The following is a 24,064-nucleotide window of genomic DNA, read 5'->3' as shown; positions in this document are numbered from 1 at the left end:
ATTTACTTGCCAAATGGTCATGGACAAGTTACTTAACCTCTTTATGCCTCAGTTTTTTCCATCTATATAATGATGATGATGATGGTGATGATAATAATAATAATACCTACTTCATAAGATTGCTGTAAGAATTGAAGTCAATGAATGTGGAGAATGTAGGACAGAGTCTGGCATATGTGTAGTCAAGAGATGAGAGCTTTTTTGTTGCTATCATTATTATCTGCAACTAGGGAGTATGTAGTATTTTAATGATCAGGAGGAATTATGCTTATATAAAAGGATTATTATCCTGCTTGAAAGTATTTATAATAAAATTCCAGGAGGAATTTTAATAATACTACTTGCACTTTTTTTTTTCCAATATAGTTGGCTCCTCTGGTTCTTTTTAAATAGAAATAAGTTCAGTTTTAACAAATTGCGTGATTTGGCACATTGCATTACTTTGGAGTGGCAGAATGTACACTGAGAAGGCCTGGGTTAGAGTTCCAGTTTTGCTACTTACTGATTAGAGACTTGGGGTAAATCATCTACTCAGTGTGTCAGTTTTTATGTTTATAAACTGCAGACATAATCTACCATGTTTTCTTAAGAGATTTGTGAGGATCAAAAATAAGATAATGCATAGAAAAGTTTTTTGTATATCACAGAACAGTCTGCCCTAAAGGATTATTTTCGAAACCTAGTTGTTCTTTTACTAATTTTATTGAATTAAATCAATAACTTTTCAAATTTCTGTGGTCTTCTATATTTGGATATAATGTCACTTTTCGTCCACTCTACAATTTTAAGTGTGTAGAAACCATTCACATATTTAAATGCAAGATCACTGAACAGATGTTTCCACAACTATTGGGGATCCTTGTTTCAAGAGCCTAGAAAGGGGAATTCTATGTATAAACTTTTTCGATGTCACACTAAGAGATCTGAGTGCATGGAAAATGCAAAGGTCAAATATAGCAGGTTTCACAATTTTGGTTCCATTACTTATAATTTGTCAGTACCTTGGTAAATATGAGAAGTACTTCTTTCGTGTTTCTCAGAGAGTTGCTAAATATTTTCAGTAGAGATGAAGCAAGATTGGAAGGCAGTAAGTTCTTACAGTAGGGCTGTGTCTTCTGTTAGGGTTTCAGCATGAATTTGGTACTATGTAAATGCATGAATAGAATAATAAACATGGCAAGAGATGATCAGTTATGCATTTTATATACTCATGATTTTAAAATGTTATTATTTTGAATAACTCAATTTGAAACACTCTCTTCTTCTCTTTTGCCCCCATGATTTTTATCTTCCATATATCTGTTAGTCCATCAATCTACCTACCTACCTACCTGCTTTGCCTGCCCTATCTGTATATGATGTATTGAGCATTGTGGACTCTGGAGGTAACACAAGGATGATAATCTATGTGACAGTAGGCGGCTGTTTGTGTACACAAACACATACACAAACACATATAGCTCAAGGCTGTATTATAGGATCAGATAAGAGGAAAGTGCTGACTGTTGATTCAATATGGAAATATCCAACCTCTCAATATTAGAGAATTTGAATCAGGACTAATTTTAAAGGATATTCTTAGCTATTGTGTTGCAAAATTGGGAGTAGTGAATTATGCTTAGTTCTGCTTAATGTAATCTTAATGATGTGAAAGTGATTTAATCGAAAACATTTAGTGAACAATTATTATGTGCTAGATATTGTACAAAATGCTTTCCATTCATTACTTCACTTAACCCTTATATCAACTCCATGTAACAGATACTGTTATCTCAACTTTATAAATGAGGAAACTGAAGCTGAGAAAGGTAATGTAACTTGTCCAAAACACATAATTAATCAGTGGTGGGGAGTATATTAGCCAGAATGGTCTCTTAAAGTGTAAAGTAGATCATGCCCCTCTTGTGCTTAAGACAATCTAATGGCTTAGAATAGAAAGCACACGTTTCCCAATGACCTAAAAGCCCTACCTGCTTGCTCACCCAAACCTTTCCTACAACATTGTATGCCATAGTTTTGTATACTGGCCATCTTTCCATTCCTTGAACAGACCAACCTTCTCTCTGCGCTAGCAGTTTTGCTCTTTGTCTGCCCCAGATCTTCCCCTGACCAGCTCATGCTTGTTATTGAGGCCTCATCCCATGCATCACCTCCTTTGAGAAGCCTTGCCTCACCATCAGGTATAAAGAAATCCTGCCTCACCTCCCTGGTAGCGTCTCACAATACTCTATTTAGTTATCACATTTTGAAATTGTTCTGTTAATTAATCAATTTATTTAATCTCCATAACCCTAATGTAAACTGCATGAGAGCAGAGGGGTCCTCTTTGTCTTGTTTACCTTCACCCATATATCTAACACCTAGAACAGGGCTTGGCCCATAGAAGATGCTTGTAAATATTTGTTGAATGAATGATTGAGTTGGTCTGACTCTAGAACCTGAGTTATTAACTGCTATCATATATTTACTGTCCTTGAGAAGTGATAAATGATGACTTATATTTGCTAATTTTCTCATTTTTATTGTTATAGATCAGTTACAAACATTTCCAACTCTCTTTTTGATATAATTGTCCCCAAATTGAAAAAGTCATATAATTGTTTGACCTGAGAATAATAATCAATTATTTAGGAAAAATATTCCTTAGGCAAACTTGTGGGAAATTAAAGAGAAGTCGTTTGATTAAATTTATATGAAAATTTCAATAATATACACATTTCTATTATTTGAAAGGATTTCTTCTAATTCCTTTAAATCTGAATTAAAATTTTACTTGTGATAAAATAGTCTTTTATAAGAGTTGGTAATTTATAAATTGGTTCATTCATTTTGTAGCGAAATTTGTCAGTATCTGTAAAAGTTTAGAAGTCTGCTATCAGCAATTCTACTTTTCAGGACTATACCCTACTGAAATACTAACACCAGTGTGCAAAGATAGGTATGTGCAAAATTAAATACTGCAGCATTGTTCATTGTAGTGAAAACTGTAGTAAATCTAAATGCTCGTCAATTGATGATACTATAATAAATTTAGACATAGAATGGGATACTATACAGTCATTCAAAGAATTGGAAAATCCATATATATCACCATGAAAATATATCTAAGATATACTAATTGAGAAAAGCAAGTTGCAGAATACTCTGTTAAAGATGATAAATCAAAACAAATCAAAAATTTAGCTGTTTTTATGGTGTGTGTGTGTGTATAATAATGAATGCATGGGAAAAAGCCTTGAAGTTGAGCAACAAGTTGCTAACAACAGTATTGTCTTAGCAGTGAGATTCAGGGTGGGGAGAGCCTTCATGTTTTAAATTTCCATACATCTAGGTTATTCAATGTTATTTCAATAACGATGTAATACTATTTGTAAAACATTAAACAAATACTTAAATTAAAAATAAATGTTATTGACTTCTGTAGCCAGAGACAGCTATCTTGGAATCGAAATGGAACTCAAGGGTTGGAAAGAGTAAGCATTAGGAATAGAGCATATTCAGCTGTTAACTTGGAGGATCCTGAAGGCTCTTTGTTAAAATGAAAACACCAGATTTGGACTTTGGGTCAGAAAGACATAGGAGCTGTATACTAGCTGTGTGACTTTGGACAAGTTATTTCACCTCTTGCTGTCCAATTTGCTTGTCTGCTAAAAGGAGCTAATCATTCCTACCATATAGAAATGTTGGGGTGATTAAATGCATACAGTGCATGAGAAGGCCTAATTGATGACTGGCTGGGAAGGAGACTGAGGTTGAAATGGGATTTGGAGGTTATCATTGTACCGCACCATCACCATCATGTGCCAGGATTCTAGCAGAAGTTTGGAGAAGTCAAGTGACTTTGCTCAAAGTGACACAGCTAAGGAGTCAGAGCCAGAATTCACGCCTGGGTGTGGCTCCTGAGCGTGACCACCTAACCACTGCACAGCCTCATACTCTCTCTGTTCCCCCTTGTCCAGTTTTCACAATTAATCAGAATTGTCATAATTCAAAGACATATTCATCCTCTAAATGTATTCTGTTCTCTTACAAACCAGTGACACGGTGAGAGGAAGTGACTCTATTCCTTATGTTTTGATTCTATTAGGGAAGTAATTATTCCTGTTTAGAAAAGTCAGTTTTGGCCACACGTTGTGGTAATCCTGAGAGGTCTGGGTATGGCAGCAACTTGGATTCTGGTGGTGCATATGTGAATAGTTACTTTCAGTGAAGTCCCATATCTGCTTAATGAGTGTGTGCTAGAAAATTAAATACATTGTTGCTTGTGCCTGGAAGACAGACCTGGCACACTGAGGTGTTAAAATGCAGAGGTTGGTTTCTCATGGCCCAGTAAGGCATTGAATGGGGAAATGGAGTATAAACATTCAAGATACAGCAGATGTGAACTTTAGGTGTGATCTGTGTACCATACTTTGGTAAGTGTAGACTAAATTGGAGAAAAAATTTTCATGAACCCAGATTGTGTTGGGCATTTTTTAAGCAGATATTTTTGAATCTAGGACTTTACCTTGGATTCATTGGTCTGGAATCTGGACCACAGAGACCTTGGAATATATTGGCTTTAGAGTGACATGTTAAATAAAGAACAAACAAGTTTTTTTTTTTTTTTTTTTTTTTGCGGTATGCGGGCCTCTCACTGTTGTGGCCTCTCCCGTTGTGGAGCACAGGCTCCGGACGCGCAGGCCCAGCGGCCATGGCTCACGGGCTCAGTTGCTCCGCGGCATGTGGGATCTTCCCGGACCAGGGCACGAACCCGTGTCTCCTGCATCGGCAGGCGGATTCTCAACCACTGCGCCACCAGGGAAGCCCCAAACAAGTTTTTATATAAAGTACAAGTTACTAAGATGTAACTTGGGATGTATTAGAAATGTTTGTGTCTGGAAAAATCATCTTTTACTCTTCTGAAACCTTAAAAAATGTTTAAGTTGAGGAGCTAGTAGGGAATAATTTTTTTTTTTTTTTGGCAATTTGTCCTTCATACAGTACATTGTATAGCAGTATATAATGACTCAATTAAATAGATAGCTAGGAAGGGTATAGTATTTGAATGAATGAACAAATTTCCCCTCATATAATTTTTCTAATTTTGTCAGACTGATTGATATTGTGGTTTATTAATGGAAGGAGACAAAAGTAGCAGATAAAGTTCATTGAGCACTTACTATGTATCAGACATTTTGCTAAATGCTTTATATGTAATAGCTCAGGTAAAGGACAGTGCTAAGTGGATTCTAAATCATTTGTATAGACATGAATAACATCTTGAGAACATTGTTTTGTTTCATATTTTACTCAATCTACTAAGTTTTACCTTCCAAGAGAAACATTTAATTATGTTAAGTAACTGACTAATTATAAAATTCTTGAGTATTCCTACATTTTGTTTGCAGTTTAGTTCATTTCAAGGACTAATATCTCTGGCAATTAATATCCCTGGCAGAAAACTAATATAAAAAAACTAATTAAAAAACTAATAAAAAACTAAAAAACTAATATCTCTGGCAAAATATCTCTCACAATTCTCTTGAGGATAAAGAACAGAATTGACCTATGATATAAATACCTATAGCTAATTGACCTATGGTATAAATACCTATAGCATTTATGCTTATGCATTTATCTAAATTGGCATTTGATAGAGTAGATGCACGAAGATTTTAGCTTTTGTGATAGATTGCTCTTCTGTGACCTCCAATGAAACACAGAATACATACAACATATATGCATACATGTGTATACATGATTATATATGTATAATATATATAATATATGTGTATTGTAAGTATTTTTCATTTAAATATATAATTTAAAAAATCTGGGTTGGGCCTATGGATTACTAAATTTAACCAATGGAATGCAGCAGACATGAACATGAAACTGAGCCTCCAATAACAATTTGCTCACTGCTCTTCCAGTCTTTACTGTCAATCTCCTCAAGGTCATTTATCTTAGTCACAATTTCTAATTTGGTTATCTATTACTGCATAATAAACTACCCTAAAATTAGTGGTATAAATACAATTTATTGTTTCTCATGATATTGTGCATTGAATGGGCAGTTCTCATGCTTCACATGTTGTCAACTGGGAAGCTGGAATGGCTAGAAGAGTTGAAATGACCTCACCCAGGTGGCTTGCAAGTGGTGCTGGTGCTGGCTATTATCTAGGAGCTCAGCTAGGACTGTGGACTGTAGTCTTCATTCACCTCCATGTGGCTTCTGCACATGGCTAGGTTGGGTTTCCTCCCCTGCATGGTGGTCTCAGGATAGTTAAAGTTTTTATATGGCAGCTAGCTACCAAGGGTACAAAAAAGGAAACTCCCATGCCTTATTAAGTCTTAGGCCTGGAGTTGGCACAGTGATCATATAAAAGCACCCCAAAACTTAGTGGCTTAAACAACAATTTTGTTATCTCTCACAATTCTGTGAGTTGATGGCTCAAATGGAAGGTTTCTCTGCCCCATATGATGTTATCTGGTGTGCTATAGTCATAGAGGGTGGTTATTGATTCTGAAGCACACCTAGAGCTGGGATAACTTGGTTCTCCTCCATGTGACCTCTGCATGTGGCATGGACTTCTCACAGCATGATAACTGGGTTCTGAAAGAGCATTCCAAGAGCAAGTATTATAAAATGAAGGAAGCAAAGTCTCTAGTTCTCTTAAGGGTTGGACTCAGCTGTCTAAGAATATCATTTCTACTTTGTTCTATTGCCAAGCAGCAACAGGGCTGGGCCAGATTCCAAGGGATGGGGGATAAATTCCATCTCTTGATGGGAGATTGGGCACATATAGAGTGGGAAGGAATTGATGGAGGTCATATTTGGAGATTATCTACCATAGTTTATCAGGAAAGTAATAATGAAATTCCAAATATGAATCTCTTTCAGAAATAAACAAGCCAGCTTGGAGAAAAAATAAATAAACCTTGTGTGTAACCAAAATAACAAAGTAGATTGGTAATTTTGGCACTGGTCTTTAGATTTTGGTGTAACCCATAACCCATGTCAGCAAATTTTGGCTGACAGGTTTTATTTACTTTTATTATTTATTATTAGCCTCGCACTCTCATTCCTCTTGTTCTTTTATATAAATTAAAACTGTTTATTAGTAACATTAATACTTCCTCTTTTATTTTTATTATTTTAATATTAACATTATTTCCTTCTTGAGTTAGGTTAGAATAGATGGGCACATTTCCCTTTACCTTTGTGATTTTGAATAGTATTATTAAATTCAAACTCTCAAAGTCTTAAGAATTAATATGTAGAAATGTGAGAATTGAAGTTTTATTTATTAGAAATGAAAATTTTCCTAAAATATTTTAAAATTGTGCTATAAAAGGAATCCTAAAAGGAATACATTTTAGGATTGTTGGTACTCAACTGTTCAAGAGCAATACTGAATACTTATGCGTATGATATGGAGTTTGTGTAACTTAATATAAAGTTTAAAAATTCTTTGTGTTTTATGAGGGACTAGTGAAGGGAAATTCTCAAATGAGGCTCCCAATTGTGACAAACAAAGCCAATAATTCCTACTTACGTTCCGTTCTATGGCTAAGAGACAGGGGTACCGTGAATTGATATAAACAGTAGGTATTGATTATTGAACACCTAGGTGCCATCCAGTGTACTAACTATTTACATGTAATAGTCTCTTTAATTTTTATAACAACTCCACTACATAGGTACTATCAATATCCCCATTTTCAGATGGGAGAAATTCACGCCCAGAGAAGGTACTTGACTTACCAAAGTCACAAAGTTACTAAGGTTAGTTAGTGTTAGAGCTGGGAATTAAGGTGGCCAAGGCCCCATGCTTGACCTGTGGGTTGTGTTCATGGTTTGATGCGTAATGAAAGAACTGATGGTGAGCTGGCAGATGACCTTGCTCAGTCCCTGACACATTATGTGTTAAAAGAACAATAACTAATATCTATGTGACACTCACTTTGTACCAGACACTTTATATGCATTAACTCCTTTGATTTTCACAGTAACCCTGTGGAATTAGTATTGGTGTTACCTTTGCTTAACATGAAACAACTGAAGGATGCAGAGGTTAGATAATTGGCTGGAGCTCTCTGGCTCCAGAGCCTGGAGTCTTGTCCATTGTGCCATCTGTTACCTCAAATCCAGCCTGCCACCATTTATAGGTTTTCTAGAAGAGCAACATAGCAGTGCAGAGGACAAACTGTAATGAAGAGGGTTTGTTTCCTTTCTCCTGTCTATCTCCTCTAACAGCCCTTCTGTACAGGTGCCCACTACCTTCGGAATGCTCAAAGCTGCCAAATAACATTATATTATAAACATGATAGTAGGCATCTAATAAATATCTGTGGAATGAGTGAATGAAAACTCCATTGGGGCAGCCACTCTTACATTTTATGGATATGGAAAGTGAACTCCTGGAAATTAAATAAGTGCAGGTGGTTACACGGTTTATTTGTTGCAGAACCAAAGTTTCAGTTCATCTCTGATTTACTCCAATCTCTGAGTCTTCCCATCTCATTCTGTAGCTTTCCATATAATTCCTTTCTAGGACCTTCTCCTTATCAAAACTTCAGTATAACACTTTCTTTCCTCTCTTCTCTTTTCCTTTCCCCTCCTCCTTTCTGGATCTATATCAAATATTTTCAACCCTCATTTTACTGAGTGAGCTCACCTTGGAATCAAGAAGAAAATAAACTGAGTGAACAAAATCCTACTAACAGGGGAGTTGATGAATATCAACAATAACCACCATAGTAGCTACAGCTAACTCAGTACTTATTAAGTGCTGTTTAATCATCACAATGACCCCATGGCGTGGGTATTTTCATCCTTATCTTATAGATGAAGAAATGAGATTGGGTTTGGAAATAATCCATGTTCTCTCTGGCTATAAGCCATATCATTCCAGAAACTGTATTTTACAGTTTAAAAGATTATCCTAGTTACCCCAAAACTCCTTCGATTGAAGAACTGACTGGAAAAATATGTAAGGAAAAGAGCATTCCAACAAAATGGAAAGGTTTTAAAATTAGATTAGATCAGAGGTTCCTAATTCTGGCTGCGCATTAGAATACTCTGGGGAATTTCAAAAAAATACCCTGACCCCAGCACACACCAAGTGGATTAGAATCTCTTCCATTAGAGTCCAGAAGAGATTTTTTTTTTTAAGCCTTTCAGATGATCGCAGCGTCCAGATAGAGGTAGAACTACACTACATCTGTAAGGATGGGTGTGAAGGTAGCTGTGGACTAAGCATGAGTCATTCTCATATCACCGTGTTAAGACCACAGCGTTCACATGTGGTAGGTGCTCAGCAGATGTGTGTAGACTGATGACTGAAACCTGGAAAGAGCTTTACAATCTGGAAGGTTAAGATGATGCTCATTGAAAAGTTCAGGTTAAATATACAGATATATTTATAAATGTATATCTTTTGTCACAAGTAGAAGGTACTTAAAATTATGCCTTAATTGTGCTAGTTTGGGCAAATCAGAATTTTCTGCCAACCATTTTATTATGCCACTATTTATAAAATACATCTTTATTTTAGTTTTGACATCATGCACACCTTCCGCAGTCCCAAGTGTTCTATGGATGGAGAAAAGCCATTGATGTGGCACAGTGCATGGCAGTTGTGGTTTCCTTCGCTTCCCTTCTCTTGTCTTCTTGTCCTGCCTCTTCCCTTTTATCTCTTTCTTTCCCTACTCAGCAGAGAAACTTGAGAGATACTAACAGAGCTGAAAGTGTTAATTTTATAGATTCAAAAAATGAGTCAGTGTGTTTTTGTCTCCACCTCCCACCCCCTGCCTCATTCTCTCTTTTCAATCAACATAGTTACAAGGTCAAGAAGAAAGAGTTGATTAGTCCCCTGATGCTAAGCAACAACAAACAACAACAGCTTCAAAACAAAAGTTTCATATCCTATTTTATTCGTTTAAATTCTGCCTCTTTCCAAAAAGTATTTGAAGCTACACAGACTATAATAACATTGCAGAAAATTAATAACATATAAAAAGAAAATTTAGGATCTTAGAGAAAAGGATGTAGCAATATGATAACCATATGAACTTAGCAGAATTTTCTGAATGAGTAAGAAATTTATCATGGGGTTCCCGATAGGGCAAGAAACAGTTTACAGAAGAAACAGTTAGCAGAAAGGAGGAAGTATATAGTGATTACTCAGGGAGGCAAAGAAACTTCTGTTGTGCGGCCTCATAGGGAACTTTGTGTGTCTTGACAGCAGCACCCTTGACAACAGCTTCACAACAAACACCAAAGTAGTTTCGATGTTGCTGTTCCTCGTAGCTGAAGACATAACGTTAAAGCCAGACTCAGTGAAGCTGATCTTCTAAGATGATGTTGGATTGGAGCTGACCTTCTTAACATACCCATTTTTTTTCCTTCTTTTATTTTTTATCATTTTCTCCCTTGCTTTCCCTTAGAGTTTTCTTTAAGTCACAGTATAGATGGATGAGTTGTGTTTTTCACCTGCTACATAATTTTGTTTCCCTCTTAGTTTACCATTTACTAACAGAGAAATTTAGAACTTATTTTTAGTTTCTTGGGATCCTTCAAAAACCTTATCTTGTTTTGGTTTCCATTTCCCACTTGGTGACACTTGTTGATGGAGGAGAGGCTGACGGATTATGCAGTTACTCTGGAAAGTGACAGGCCGGGACTCAACGTATGTTGACGTTATTGGCTATGGGCAAGGAACACTTTTCCTCTTATGCATCTGCAGGTGTAAAAGTAATGATGCAGTTCAGAGCAGCTTAGAATATTATGGTGGCAGGTATGGGTACACATAGAAAAGCAAGAGGTGCTCTGCTTCCTCCAGTGAAATGAGCTAGCAGAGAGACCTACCTTCCCAAACACACTGAATTGCACATTTAGCAAGTTCTTTCAGCTTAGAGTCTTCTGCTGGTGTTGTCTGGTCCTCAGAAGTAATGATGAGCTGAATCTGAACTGAATGGAGAAGGTGATTTTTACCATACAAAATTTGTTTGCATAAACTTGGATTTCAGTTGCCTTTTTCATTTCTCTTTTGGCAGCAAACATTAATGCTTGAGGACATGCTGCCACTCATTTTTGGGAAGTACCAAATATTTGGTTTTTATCTGCATTCAGACAGAATCAGTTTCAAGTTGTTTCTGTAGATATTAAAACATAAATATTTAGATAAAACAAGTTTATAAATTATGTAATTTACTCTATCATCTGTGGAATTATGAATTTTTTTCCTATGGTAGATTGAAAAATTTATTGAACACTTACTTTGTAAAAGGCATTATAATAAGTAGTTAGCTCAGAGTTTGGGGATACATTAAAAATAATAGACATGCTGATAGTCCACTGTAAACTTCCAGTCTAGTTAAGAAGTAAAAAAATTAAATTAAATTCATTAACTTATTTTTAAGTAGAATGTTTTTAAGAAACAGAATTATTCAGTGTAGTAAAAGTTGAACATGAATATGTTTGGGGCACCTTAGAAAAAAGAGTACATAGAAGTTAGAGATAGGTTCAGAATAGGTAGATTTTAAACTGAGGATTAAAAGAGACAATCAACATGGGTTGGTAGAGATGACTGAATTAGGAAGGAGGAAGATTAGGATTATACTTTGAAAGTTGTCTTGTGTTATCTGGAAACTTCTTGAGATGGAGAACTTGTCTGATAATAATTTTCATTACAATATTAAAATAGAATCAATAAGTTACTTTTAAAATGTGAATGTGGCTCTGGAGAATGACTCATTTATTTCAAGTATTGGAAACACAACATTGCAGCATGACAGAATATATATATATTTTTTACTATTTTTGACACTTGTTTTAATTGTGTATGATGTATACATATCATACACATATGTGTATACATATACACACATATACACATATGCATATACACATGTGTATGTATATACACACACAAATATATATATGTATATAAAATTTTGTGTGTGACCCCAGTAAGTTCCTTGATGTTCAGATAATGTACTTTTTACAATTAATTTTTTATCTATCATCCTCAGGAGTGTGGATGCTCTTCATGTTTTATTTAAAGCATTATACTTCAGTTTACCATATCATGACTTTTTTTTTTGCTTCTATTTAAAGGCTAAAATTCTGAAAATAATATTTTCAGATCTCTCTTCGGATCTTTTAATTTTAAAATTTTAAAAAGAAAATTTGACTTTATTTTGGATTGTTTTTGCAACACGTGTATTTGTGTCTTAAGATTCTTGTGATTTATTTTCAAAGGGGTATCTGGAATCTATATTTAAAAAACCTGAAAAATGAGTCTTTTACTTATACACACAAAATAGCTGTTAATATTGTAGTCATACTTTGTTTAGACATACTCCATTGAGACAACTAATTAGTCATGATGAGAAAGATTATTCTATGATTTTTCCTCTTTTTCATTTATACTGTCTCTGTCAAGAACCATTATCATCCATCCATTCATCCATCCAATCATTTATTCTTTCATTTGTTCATCAAATATGTATTAAGTACCTACAATATTCAAGAGGATGAGCTGGTGTCTGGATGGGTGAGAAGAAGCCACAGAAGTGACTAGATCATGAGACTTTGGGAGACAAATATAGGAAATGTTAATTTCCATAAGTAAGGGTTAAGTAATGTGCCTTAGGAATTTGCAGATAACACAGAAGATTTCTGACTTGTAGGGAGGTGGTGTGAGTGCTGCAGAAATACTTTTTCACTTAAGTTGACCTACTCCATCCTTTTTTTTTTGAATGCAGGGAAATGTTTTACTCCTTAGCATTTAGTAAAACAAATGTGATAGAAGATACCTGTTCTCAGCTCAAAATGCCTAGAATATGCCTGGCTTTTTCAAGACATTTCACATTGTTAGTACTTTTATTTTTTATGGTTCAAATACAGACATTGTTAAATACTCATTAAAATGAGAAAATGTATGAGGAGCTATCTGCCCTCAAAGCCCATGTTCTTTCCTTTCCTTCTTACTAAAGAAACTTTAGTTGCAAAACTGCCATGCTTTTTGAGAAGTGCTTATTATGATCTTTCTTCATTTTTCTTTTGTTTAATTTTATACTATATTATTTTCAGAGGCAAAATCAGTGAAGGCTTGGACAATTTAAAACGTGTTAGTCCTGTAGGAGAGACATACATCCATGAAGGCCTAAAGCTAGTAAGTTCTTTTACATTTATGAGTATGGGAGAGAATGTTTTCTTACTCTGCAATGAAATACATTATAACTCTCTAGTAGTAAAATTCAAAGACCCCATTACATGTTTATCTTAAAATTTAAGAAAAATGCTTTTAGTTGTTCTAGAGTTAAGACAGATAGAAAACATTTACCATGGTGATAAGAGAAGTTTGGATGGCATTTTGCCTTTTATGGAATTTTCCATTTTCTCTATGGCTATATTCAGAGAACCACATTTTCTTTGTGGTTATAGTCAGCCAAGGCTAAAATCTTTATCATTTAAACCCTATACTAACTACTCTATAACGTGAATATATGTATATTTCAAATTAAAATAGTTAACACAAAATACCCTGTTTTAAAAGCCAGTTCATAATATTTTGATTTTGTCAGACTTAAAATTCAGCTTGATGGAACATGCTGGTTAAACGTTAAGATTAACTTATGAGTTGGACAATTATTCTTCATTTTCAGGCAAATGAACAAATTGAGAAAGCAGGAGGCTTAAAAACCTCCAGTATCATAATTGCTCTGACAGATGGGAAGTTGGATGGTCTGGTGCCATCATATGCAGAGAAAGAGGTGAGTATTGAACTGAAACGGTTCTTTACACCCCAGTGTACTTTGCTGTATGTCTCTGCATGTATTAGCCTGACATTTGAATAATTCACCTCTCTGTCTTCCTCTCTCATTCTTTCAATAGGCAAAGATATCCCGGTCCCTTGGGGCTAGAGTTTATTGTGTTGGTGTCCTTGACTTTGAACAAGCTCAAGTAAGTCCAGCAGATCTGCAGCCTTTAATCTAAATCACATAGCTGTCTTAAGGAGAGTTTATAAGATTCTTTTCACTGATGACTTATTATGACTCAAATCAGTCATTAAAGATTTTCTATAAAAATGGCCCCATGTCTTGAGCTCTATGTTAATAATGTCTGAATTTGACAGGCTTCATTACCTAATCAAGCTGAAGGCAAAACTCTAATTTTCTTGAACATTTATTCCATCTGAAGGAACTAATATTGGAAAAACTGTTGGATTAAAACAATATGCATACTCCTCTTCTTTAACTCAACTGACAAGATTATCATGACAGGTCTTGTTCAAATGTTTTAGTTTGAAAACTCAACTCAGGAATTCAGGGATTTGGGAAGTCTGTGTAGGAGAAATCTTTAATAATTTTCCCTAAAGAACCAATTTTTTTTCATGAATTTTTGAGGGTTTATGTATTAAATTTTTTTCCCACTCACAAAATGATTTTACATTTAAATATTTGGTTGAGAGTGACTGAGACTCCACTGTCTCATGACATTTACAGCTAGTAGAACTCTGAGCTGTTTTGAAATTGAAACTTGATGCCATTGTAAAGGGGCTGTGCCTGATCTCAGTTCATTTTGTTGTGATGCATTTAGAGTAACACTAGTCCCATCACCTTCAGTTCCTGACAGTGAATTAATCCTCTGGTGTAATTTTTCAGGTGAATGTAATTGACATGTAATGAAGTGTATAAAGTGTTATATGTCTCAACCACCTCTCAATTAAATTTTCCTCCTTTTTCTAAAGCTCGAAAGAATTGCTGATTCTAAGGAACAAGTTTTCCCTGTCAAAGGTGGATTTCAAGCTCTTAAAGGAATAATTAATTCTGTGAGTATTTCTCTGGGGTCAGGAAAGGCTCGTAATTTTAGATATATTTTAAACTATAAGAAGTAATCTTGATATCCAGTTCAGTGGGTCATTATCTTGAAGAAAGAAGTTAAGAAGGAAGTTTGTTGGGTATTGCAAATGCAGGGAAATTGTAAAAGATCTGGATTTTGTTTGTTAAGTGAGATTTGGTATTAATTCTTGCAAACTGAGCTCTGTGAGCCTGGGTTTGTGATTTCAAGTTTAAGATTTTCATAAACAGTCTCAGAGCACGCTTTGAGCATGGAGTTCCTCACTGTCTTGTTATCTTGAAAGTTTTATAGGCTTTATAGAAGAGTAAAATAAAAATTTGGATTGGAATGTGTGATTGCTTCCTCCTCCAAATATGGTATTTCTTAGCTATCAGTCAGGCAACTCGAATGGGTGGCAGAGTATTTGACTGCGATTGTTGTTCTTTCCATTTTAATGATTAATAGTTTCACTGGAGCTCATAATATTTCTGTTTGGAATTCAGTTGAGCTGTCTCTGGTGATCATTAGAATCCTGGCCATCCTAAACAGTGTAAGGGGAAGTGGAGTGATGAAATGCAAAGCAAAACTCCTGGGCTTTCTCAGCTGAGGTTTATGTTTCATTTTATTGCCTTTTGCTAGAAGCACTAGGAGCAGTTGCTATTAAATATTTATGATATTTTGGTAAACAACATCCTAAAATAGAAGTGGATAATATATATTCTCTAAGCCAAAGCTTTTTCTTTAATCTTTGGGTATTTCTTGAAGGAAAAAAAATCTCAGGTTTTTTCTGACATTTGGTTCTGGAATTTAAAATTTGTTCTTAAAAATCATGTTTTTGAGAAACACAGAGTGAGATTTATTGAATTTGTTTTTGGTAGTATGTAGGCTTTTTTCCTCTTAATAAATGGATCTTTTCAGGAAAAACATACAATTTGATTCTAAAACATATTGTAGGGCCTCAACTATACTTACACCCCTACTTCCCTATCGATACTTTTGAGCTTTAAGCTTTTTTGCTGGCAATAAGATAATGGAATGTCCCCGCCCTGGGCAGAAACCGCTCCGAGTAAACAAGTATGGCGGGGGATGAAACCTCAGCAAACCAGTATGGCGGGTGATAAGAATGATTAAGCCAGAGTTTAAAGGTCGCCCTAGCCAACCATAACTCATGTGACTCAACCCCCACTCCGGTAAATGTAAAGTAGGCATCCAACAGCTAACCAATCAAGGAACTAGAGCCAAGACCCCCACTCCGGTAAATGTAAAGCAGGCATCCAACAGCTAACCAATCAAGGAACTAGAGCCAAGTCCCCACTCCGGTCCAGGAACAAACAAACCAATGAGGAAAAAACCCTTGATATATCCACACTTTACATAATAAAAACTATAAAATGTATGTAATTCCACTTGGGGGGGTTCCTCTTCGGCCTCCTGCGTGAGGACCAAGAAACCCCGGTGCACCGGCTCCTAATAAACCTCTTGCATGTTACAGCGACTCTCGACTCTTGGCGGTTCTTGGGCGAGCTGAAACCCCTCAGAGACCGTTCAGGTCTAACAATATCAGTACGACAGGCCAAATGTAAGTGCAGAATGGAACAGATTCAATTATTTTAGGAGTTTACATATGTGTTTAGTTTTAGGAAAAAATTTCAATGTAAAAAAGTAATAAATATTTTTGTAGGTGGATTCAAGGTACATACTCTACAACTGTGATTTGTTTTACAATATAGGAAAATGTATTGACAATGCAAAAGGGAGGATAATCTGACCCTGTAAAAAACAAATCAGTGTATTGTAAACGGAATTTTATTGTACTTGGGAATTTGCAATTATTTTTATATTTATACTGGGAAGGAGAAAAGACTTCTGTGGGTTTTCCCCTTTGCAATTTTTTTTCTCTATATAAAGGATTAATTCAAAATTCTCCAGGTGACTAATTGGCTTTTGAAAACTCTCTTTTTGTGGGTTATGACAAATATCTCCTTCAAAAAATTAGTGGTTGACTACTGGAGGAGATAAAGTTGTTATTGTTTTATTTGTTCAATTTCACTTTTTAAATTTGTATAAGAAAACTTTAGGATGGAATTTCCAACTACAGTGTTTCTCACCTGAAGTTCTTGATGGACTTTAGCTCAAGTAAGTTACGTCAAAAGATTTAGCATGAACTTAGACAAATTTGCGTTATTTTAGCCACACATTATGAACAAAGACTCTTGAATTTCATCTGGAAGGGGCTGATGGGTATAGCTATCATCTCATTATAGTTAAACTGCAGCTATTTTGTCACAAAAGGAGTTGTAAGTGATCCTGAGGGAAGCCAGGCTCTGGGGAAACCCTAGCAATAACTTGGGAGAGGAGGCAGGTAGACAAAAGGAGCATTACAATCAAAGTTGATCTCACTAATGGTTGAGATTTCTATCAACATGATAATAGCTTGGGATTTCTGCCCACTTTGTAGAAATTTAAGGCACTAAATCAAGCACTTTATCTCTCTTCAAGGCAGAGATTGTACCACCTCTGATAATATACAAAAGCTGTACTTCTGCCTCAAATATGAATTACCCTTTATATTTACAAAGTACCATCTTATCTTTAAAAATTATATGTGGTATTTAAAAACATATAGTGTATTTCAGGGTAAGAGCTGAGAGAAGAGAATCTCTCTCTGTTCTTTATGGTTTACCAAACTAATGGGTAACATGGTACTGTGGAATGTATTTACACAAATCTAAGCAAATGGAAGAAATCAGAAAATTTAAATCTTTCAGATGTTTGGTACTCTGAAGGCAAAATATTTGCTAAATTGATTGATAATTTATTTTTCATCCTAGAAGTTATTTAAATACATCTGGCCTTATTAATTGTCAGTGCATTAATTTCCTTGAAGTTAATCTTTAATTGAGAAAAAATGATAACATGGTTTTCTTGATTTCTTTGTTCTCCCTTCCCCTGCCCAGTAAAATCCAGTGACCTAGATGGTCTGGTCCCCTTATTGTAAAAGATATCACATTTTGTTAAGGCATAGTTTGTTTAGAATCAACTTTTTAATCAGCAAGGATAAGAGTTTAATTTTGGAGCCTTTCTTCATTATAGTTTTTTGAAAAAAGAAGAAACACTGTAGTAGTTCTAACTTTTATAACTTCAAAACAAGGGACTGTAAAAGGCCTTTGTTATGAACATATTAACAACTTAATACCTTTTCTAAAATTTATTTGATTCAGAAAATCATTTTAATGCTCTATTTTAATTTGGAGGGAAATGTATCATTTCAAAATTTTTAGATGTCTATTCCTGCAAACATGATACGTATGTAACATTTTTTGTACTATTGGTTTAACCTCTGCTCTTAATTAGCATATATGAGGGTTTGGAATTCATTATCTCAAGGCAGTACTGGTGAAAAACTTTTCCTCTTTTTTACCCTTCTTTTTCCGTTGTATAATATATTCTTTCATTTCCTCATTTATTGAGCTCTTACTAAGTTAGGGCATGGTATTTAGCTTGGAAGAGGGGACACAAACTTATATAAGACAAATTCTTTGTTCTAAAGGGGCTGGAAAATGACGATTCGAGGTTTGGAATATGGTGGCGCCCTGCGAGAATTACAAAGTGTGGGAATTTGGAAAAGGGAACTTTCAGTGAGTCACCCTATGTGATAAAAAGGAATCCTGTCATGCAGTTTGTGTTAAAATACCAATACAGCTAGAGTAATGTTGACAGAGCAATGGAATGAATTTGGTTATATGAAGTCATGGGAGGCTTTTTGTGGTGCAATCTGAACTGCGCTCTGACAATTGGAGTAGATTTGATTAGAAACAAGGAACACAGAACTTCAGAAACAGCCTGGGCTGAGTGGCTGAGGCACAGGAGGGTTTGGCTTGGATGGTGGAATGATATGGGGGATAATCATTGGTAGGTAGGTTGGATCTAGATTATGGAGACCCTCAAATGTTTGAGTGGTGAAATGGCTCTTTTTGCATAGGTAGTCGAGGAACCATGGAAGATTAATTTAGAGCATGAAATTTATAGCAGTGAAAGTTTAGGTAGAATATGCTTATGGTAATGTATGGGATGATTTGAAAGGTGAAAAGCTGTGTTATGTCTCTTGCGATAGTGCTTGTGAAACATGGTGAAAGGAAACCTAACAGTGAAGACAATATGAGATCGGAAAATTCGTAACGAAGACCTGAGTGTGGGTTCCAGCTCTGCCACTGCCTAGCCATGTGACCTTGTGTACCTCCTATAGTGTAATCTCTCTGAGTTTTAAAATTCTCATCAGTCAAATGAGGATAATGATATCTATATCAGTGAATTGTTTTGTGAATTAAATGAGATAATGATAAAGAATGGTCTAACTCAGAAGGGCTGACTTTAAAACATGTGGTAGGAAGCTAGGAATGGCTGGAAGCTAGGACCATGTAGGATGGGATTATTGATCCTTCTGTAGGGTAGTCCACTGAGAGAGATGGCCGACATTCTAAATGATCAATGACTTAGGTCTAAAGAGGAGTGGTATCGATACGTGCAAGGATCAAATCTAGCAAGTGGGTCATAACAGCAAGGATTTCTAGATGGTGTAGCTACTCAAAGTCAAGTATCTGGCTGTGCCCTAGTTCTGAATTCTCAGGGCATAGGTCTAGGACCTAGCCAACAACTGGAAAAGAAGATTCAGAATTCCCATGGCAAAAGCTATGTAGAATTTCAGGATCCTCCATTCAGAAAAAAGAGCCACAATTCTTGTGAGAGAACTTGTGGTGCTAATTAGTGATTCAGAGTAGAAATGTTACTTTGTTAAGGGGAAACCACAGCCCCAATGGACTATAGTTCCTTAGGGCTAATTTCAGGCACTGGGATTCTAGGTCTTTCACAATAAAACTAGGTCAAGGACTACAAGGGAAGCAATTAATAAATTCTCTACCCTGGTCAGAATTATGTTAGGAACAGGGTGGGGCTGAACTTCTAGGTATGAAACTGTTTGCTCTTTCTGAGCCAGGCTCTGAAGGCTCTGGCAAATATTAGCTGGCAAATACTAGTTGTTGTTAAAATTGTGATGGCTGTGAAAACTGGAAATAAAAAGGGAAATGTGGGAAGCTTTAAAAAATTAATAGATGGGGCTTCCCTGGTGGCACAGTGGTTAAGAATCTGCCTGCCAATGCAGGGGACACGGGTTCGAGCCCTGGTCCGAGAAGATCCCACATGCTGCGAAGCAGCTAAGCCCATGTGCCATGACTACTGAGCCTGCGCTCTAGAGCCCGTGAGCCACAACTACTGAGCCCACGTGCCACAACTACTGAAGTCCGCGTGCCTAGAGCCCATGTGCCGCAACAAGAGAAGCCACCCCAATGAGAAGCCTGCGCACCGCAATGAAGAGTAGGCCCTGCTCTCAGCAACTAGAGAAAGCCCGCGCACAGCAACGAAGACCCAATGCAGCCAAAAATAGATAAATAAAATAAATTAATTAAAAAAAATTAATAGAACCTGGGAGCTCACTGGATATAGGATGAAAAGGACAGAGGGGACAGTCAAATGTAACTTGGGCTTTCCAACCCTGATAATATGAGTATCTAGAAGCATTGAAAGTGAACACTGTTTTCGCAGAGGAGTCAGAGTGTTAGAGGACAAAGTGGAATTGGGCAGGAGGGCAGGGAGAGAAGGTGAATTGGGCCTGGGAAGAAATCCTGGTGGGGGGATGTCACTGAGGGAAGTGGAGATCCAGGGAAATGTTCAAATCAGAAAACTGCAGAATTGAGTCATTCTTCCTCCTCTTGTTCTTTCTCCTCTCCCTTGCCCACCAACACAGGGATATAATTCTGTTTTCCATAGATCTTAGAATTGTTAAACAATTATTTCTGGTTTCTTGGAAAGGTGATTGTAGAACCTTTATTTGAAAATAAAATTGTATTCAAACTAGGATAGGTCAGACTAACCTGTGAGTACCATGTGGTTTCTAATGCAATGTTTCATAAGGTAGTGCTGTGTGAGAGAACATTAAAAAACAACAAAAAAAACCCCAAACCACGATTAGTGAATAACATGGAAAGAATAAAAATCAAAGTGATATGGAAAAGCCCCTTTTTTTCTAAAAACAAGACCATGAGATGTTTTACTCTTTCAAATTATTTCCATAATTTTTTTTGATAGCACACCTCAAAAAATATTAAGCGTAAGAGATAAATCAGTTGTGAAGCTGTTTTTATAAATAATCCTGATCCAAAAGAATTAAGAACACTGCATCCTAGGTGATGGCAGCAAAGTTCCTAAGTACCTAATGGGGAAGTAAAAGAGCCTAAATAGGAAAGGAATGAACACTCACACGTGTAGGAAATTTAAATAAAATTGTAATAGATTGTTTACTTTTTTACTGAAAAAAGTAAAATATACATTTAAAAAGTAACTTCATTCATAGTGCTGGAAATATAAGCTTCATTTGACCTTTGGAGCCAAGTTGTTTTTCTCAGTAACACCTATTGTTGTTATTATTATTTTTTAAAAGTATCTAAGAAAGGTGTCTAAACTATGTTTTAATGGAATGAGAAGACGTTGCAAAATCATTTTCTCTACAGGAAAATCATTTTCATAGAAGAGGGTTCCTAATAAACATTCTGATAAGACTTTAGATTAAATGCTTTTAGCAGGTTCGGCTCTGAATGTCAACTGCTTAGTTGTGGAAATGTCTATTTATAAAATTATGGTTTAATGAAAAACCTAAAGTCCGAGCTAACTATAAAGATATGACGCAGTGGTTGAGAATCTGCCTGCCGATGCAGGGGTCACGGGTTCGTGCCCCAGTCCGGGAAGATCCCACATGCCGCGGAGCGTCTGGGCCTGTGAGCCATGGCTGCTGAGCCTGTGCGTCCGGAGCCTGTGCTCCGCAATGGGAGAGGCCACAACAGTGAGAGGCCCGTGTACCACAGAAAAAAAAAAAAAAAAGATATATTCACAGGAGAAAAAAAGCCAAACTGGTACAACTTACTCAAAATTGGAAATCAGTTTCTAGGACGCCTTTTAAAAAGGAATGGCTGTAGCATGAGGCTCACTGTGCATCAGATTCTTCTGGGCTTCTATTTATCCAAGGATCTTTTAGTACTGAATATAGATAAGGTGTCTCCTTATAACATCTTTCACATTAATGGTTAGGAAGTTTGGGACCGTATTTCCCACCTCCTCCTTTTTTTGCCTAATACAGTGTTGGGTTAGTAATTATTGCCTAATTCATGTTTATCAATGAATAAATAAAATTCATGCTTCTTGAAAATATTTTTATATTTTAAAAATATAATTATGGTGTGTTTAAGCATTAAAAAAAATCAACCCCTTTTTTCTGCCAGAAAATACTTTATTTTGAATTGACTTCTGATTCCATATTATTTTGACTTTATCCTCTTATTTATATTCCACTGTATTAAGACTTTTGGTTACAAGTGACAAAAAAGCAAGTTCATACTAGTTTAAGGGAAAAAAAAAAAAAAAAAAGAACGGTATTGGCTTATCTAATGAACTGGGTGGTCAAGAGGAGGAAATTGCCTAAGGTACAGTTAGATCCAGGGAACCAATCCATGTTCTTAAGGTCTTCTCTCTTTGTAAGTTTTGCCTATGATTCTATTTGCCTCATTCTCACCTTGTTCCCATGGAGTGGCAGTTGAAAGTAATTGCCCAGTGTTTCAGCTTACATGGGCCTCAATTAGCAAGCCCATTGGAAGGAGAGAGCTGTTGTCTCTGGGCATCAGTATATTCTGTCCCAGTTAAGGACTCTGATTGACTCAGTTGAGGCAAGTGCTCATTCCTGTAACAATTACATAGTCAACAAACATATTTGGACCAGCCTGAGTAACATGCTCACCCCTGTGATGAAAGATTGGGAGCAAGGTGGAGAGGGCTAATGATTGGCAGCCTCACCAGGAACACATGGAGTAGAGAACAGTTTCCCCAATAGAAAGGGAACACTTCATAGATGTGTAAGGATGAAATAGTGTTCTGGGTAGGGAAGAGAAGTCAGTAGTATTACAGTGCACTCTATTAAAATACATTTAAAATATTTTTGACATATTCTAATAAGGCACTCCATTCCTTCTAAACTCCAATTAACTAAAAAATACAAATAGAAAATTTGCTTGAAAATAGTCAATTAATTTACTGAAATTTTATAATCTTGACATCCTTTGTCCAATGGTCTATTTGCATTTTCATGATAATTTTACTTAATAATAACATTATTCTTTCCTTCTTTCTTGGTTGGGATTGTAGTATAAGGAAATCAAATCCATTTTGGAAAACTAATTGCAGTTTTTTGTGATATTTTGTGAGAAAACTAAAGTGGTGGCATTTGGTTACATAGCCAAAATTAAGTGCCAAATGTTTATTTCTTAACATTAATCTGTTGGGCTACAAAAGAAGATGACCTTTAGAGGCTCATTTGTTTTTGAAAGCAAATTCAGTTGAGTAGAAGGACATTAAAAAGGGGGATAAAATGGTTAAGATTTATGATTAAATGTACCATCAGTGTAAATTATGATGCATAAATGTGTAATTTCTCAGTTATACCTCATTTTCCCCCCTGAAATAATAATTCCTAATTTATTTGGAAGCATATTTTTGAAAACTTACTGTGTTCAAGACACTTTTCTGATGTTGGGTTACAGAGATGGATATGGTACCCTTGACTTTTCTGAGCTTACCATTTTTAGGGATATGTGTTTGTAAAGTCAATAGAACTGATAAAGCTTTTTTTTTTTTTTTTTTTTTCTTTTCTATTCTTGTTGCATAGGGAAATAGTTTATTTGCCACTCTGGATTTCTGAAAAATCAAATAGAACAAGTATAGACTTATCATGCTTGTCAGGTCTATTTCATGTTTTATTTAATGAAACAAGGGAGTGGGTAAAGAGGACTAATATGAAATAATATATGCATCAAAATGAAAAACATGTTGGGACTCAATTTCTTTAGATTCTGAACAAATAGTACATTTATTATTACTTTACTCCATAATTTCAGTGCACTTTTTATGGAAAGTCTATTTATCCTTTAGGAAAGCATTAAATGATTATTCTGAGTTTGTATTGAACAAAAAAAAGGAAAAAAATCAGAGACATATAAACTGTTGTTTCATATCACAATCCACTTTGGGGCATATTTCTATGGTATAGTGAGAAAGGAAGACCTGCTAATATGATTTGTTATGAAAACTGCAATTATAACATGCAGAAGAACTTAAATGTCGTTTCGCTATTTT

At 35.7% G+C, this 24,064-nt stretch overlaps 1 protein-coding gene across 6 annotated transcripts in view; it reads left to right on the top strand.

Annotated features, from left to right (window-relative positions):
* ANTXR2 (ANTXR cell adhesion molecule 2) overlaps window positions 1-24,064 on the top strand; it is a 162,671-nt gene that overhangs the window by 5,220 nt on the left and 133,387 nt on the right. For all 6 annotated transcript variants that reach the window (XM_059066445.2, XM_067035906.1, XM_067035903.1 and 3 more), the window contains exons 4-7: window positions 13,085-13,166; window positions 13,660-13,767; window positions 13,889-13,957; window positions 14,745-14,825. In XM_059066445.2, coding sequence (XP_058922428.1) covers window positions 13,085-13,166; window positions 13,660-13,767; window positions 13,889-13,957; window positions 14,745-14,825 — 340 coding nt within the window. The remainder of the gene's footprint in view (window positions 1-13,084; window positions 13,167-13,659; window positions 13,768-13,888; window positions 13,958-14,744; window positions 14,826-24,064) is intronic.

Source organism: Kogia breviceps, chromosome 6 (genome assembly GCF_026419965.1).
Source record: "Kogia breviceps isolate mKogBre1 chromosome 6, mKogBre1 haplotype 1, whole genome shotgun sequence".
Lineage (NCBI taxonomy): Eukaryota > Metazoa > Chordata > Mammalia > Artiodactyla > Physeteridae > Kogia > Kogia breviceps.
Note: the sequence above shows the minus strand (reverse complement) of the source record. Positions and strands in the feature narration are given on the sequence as shown.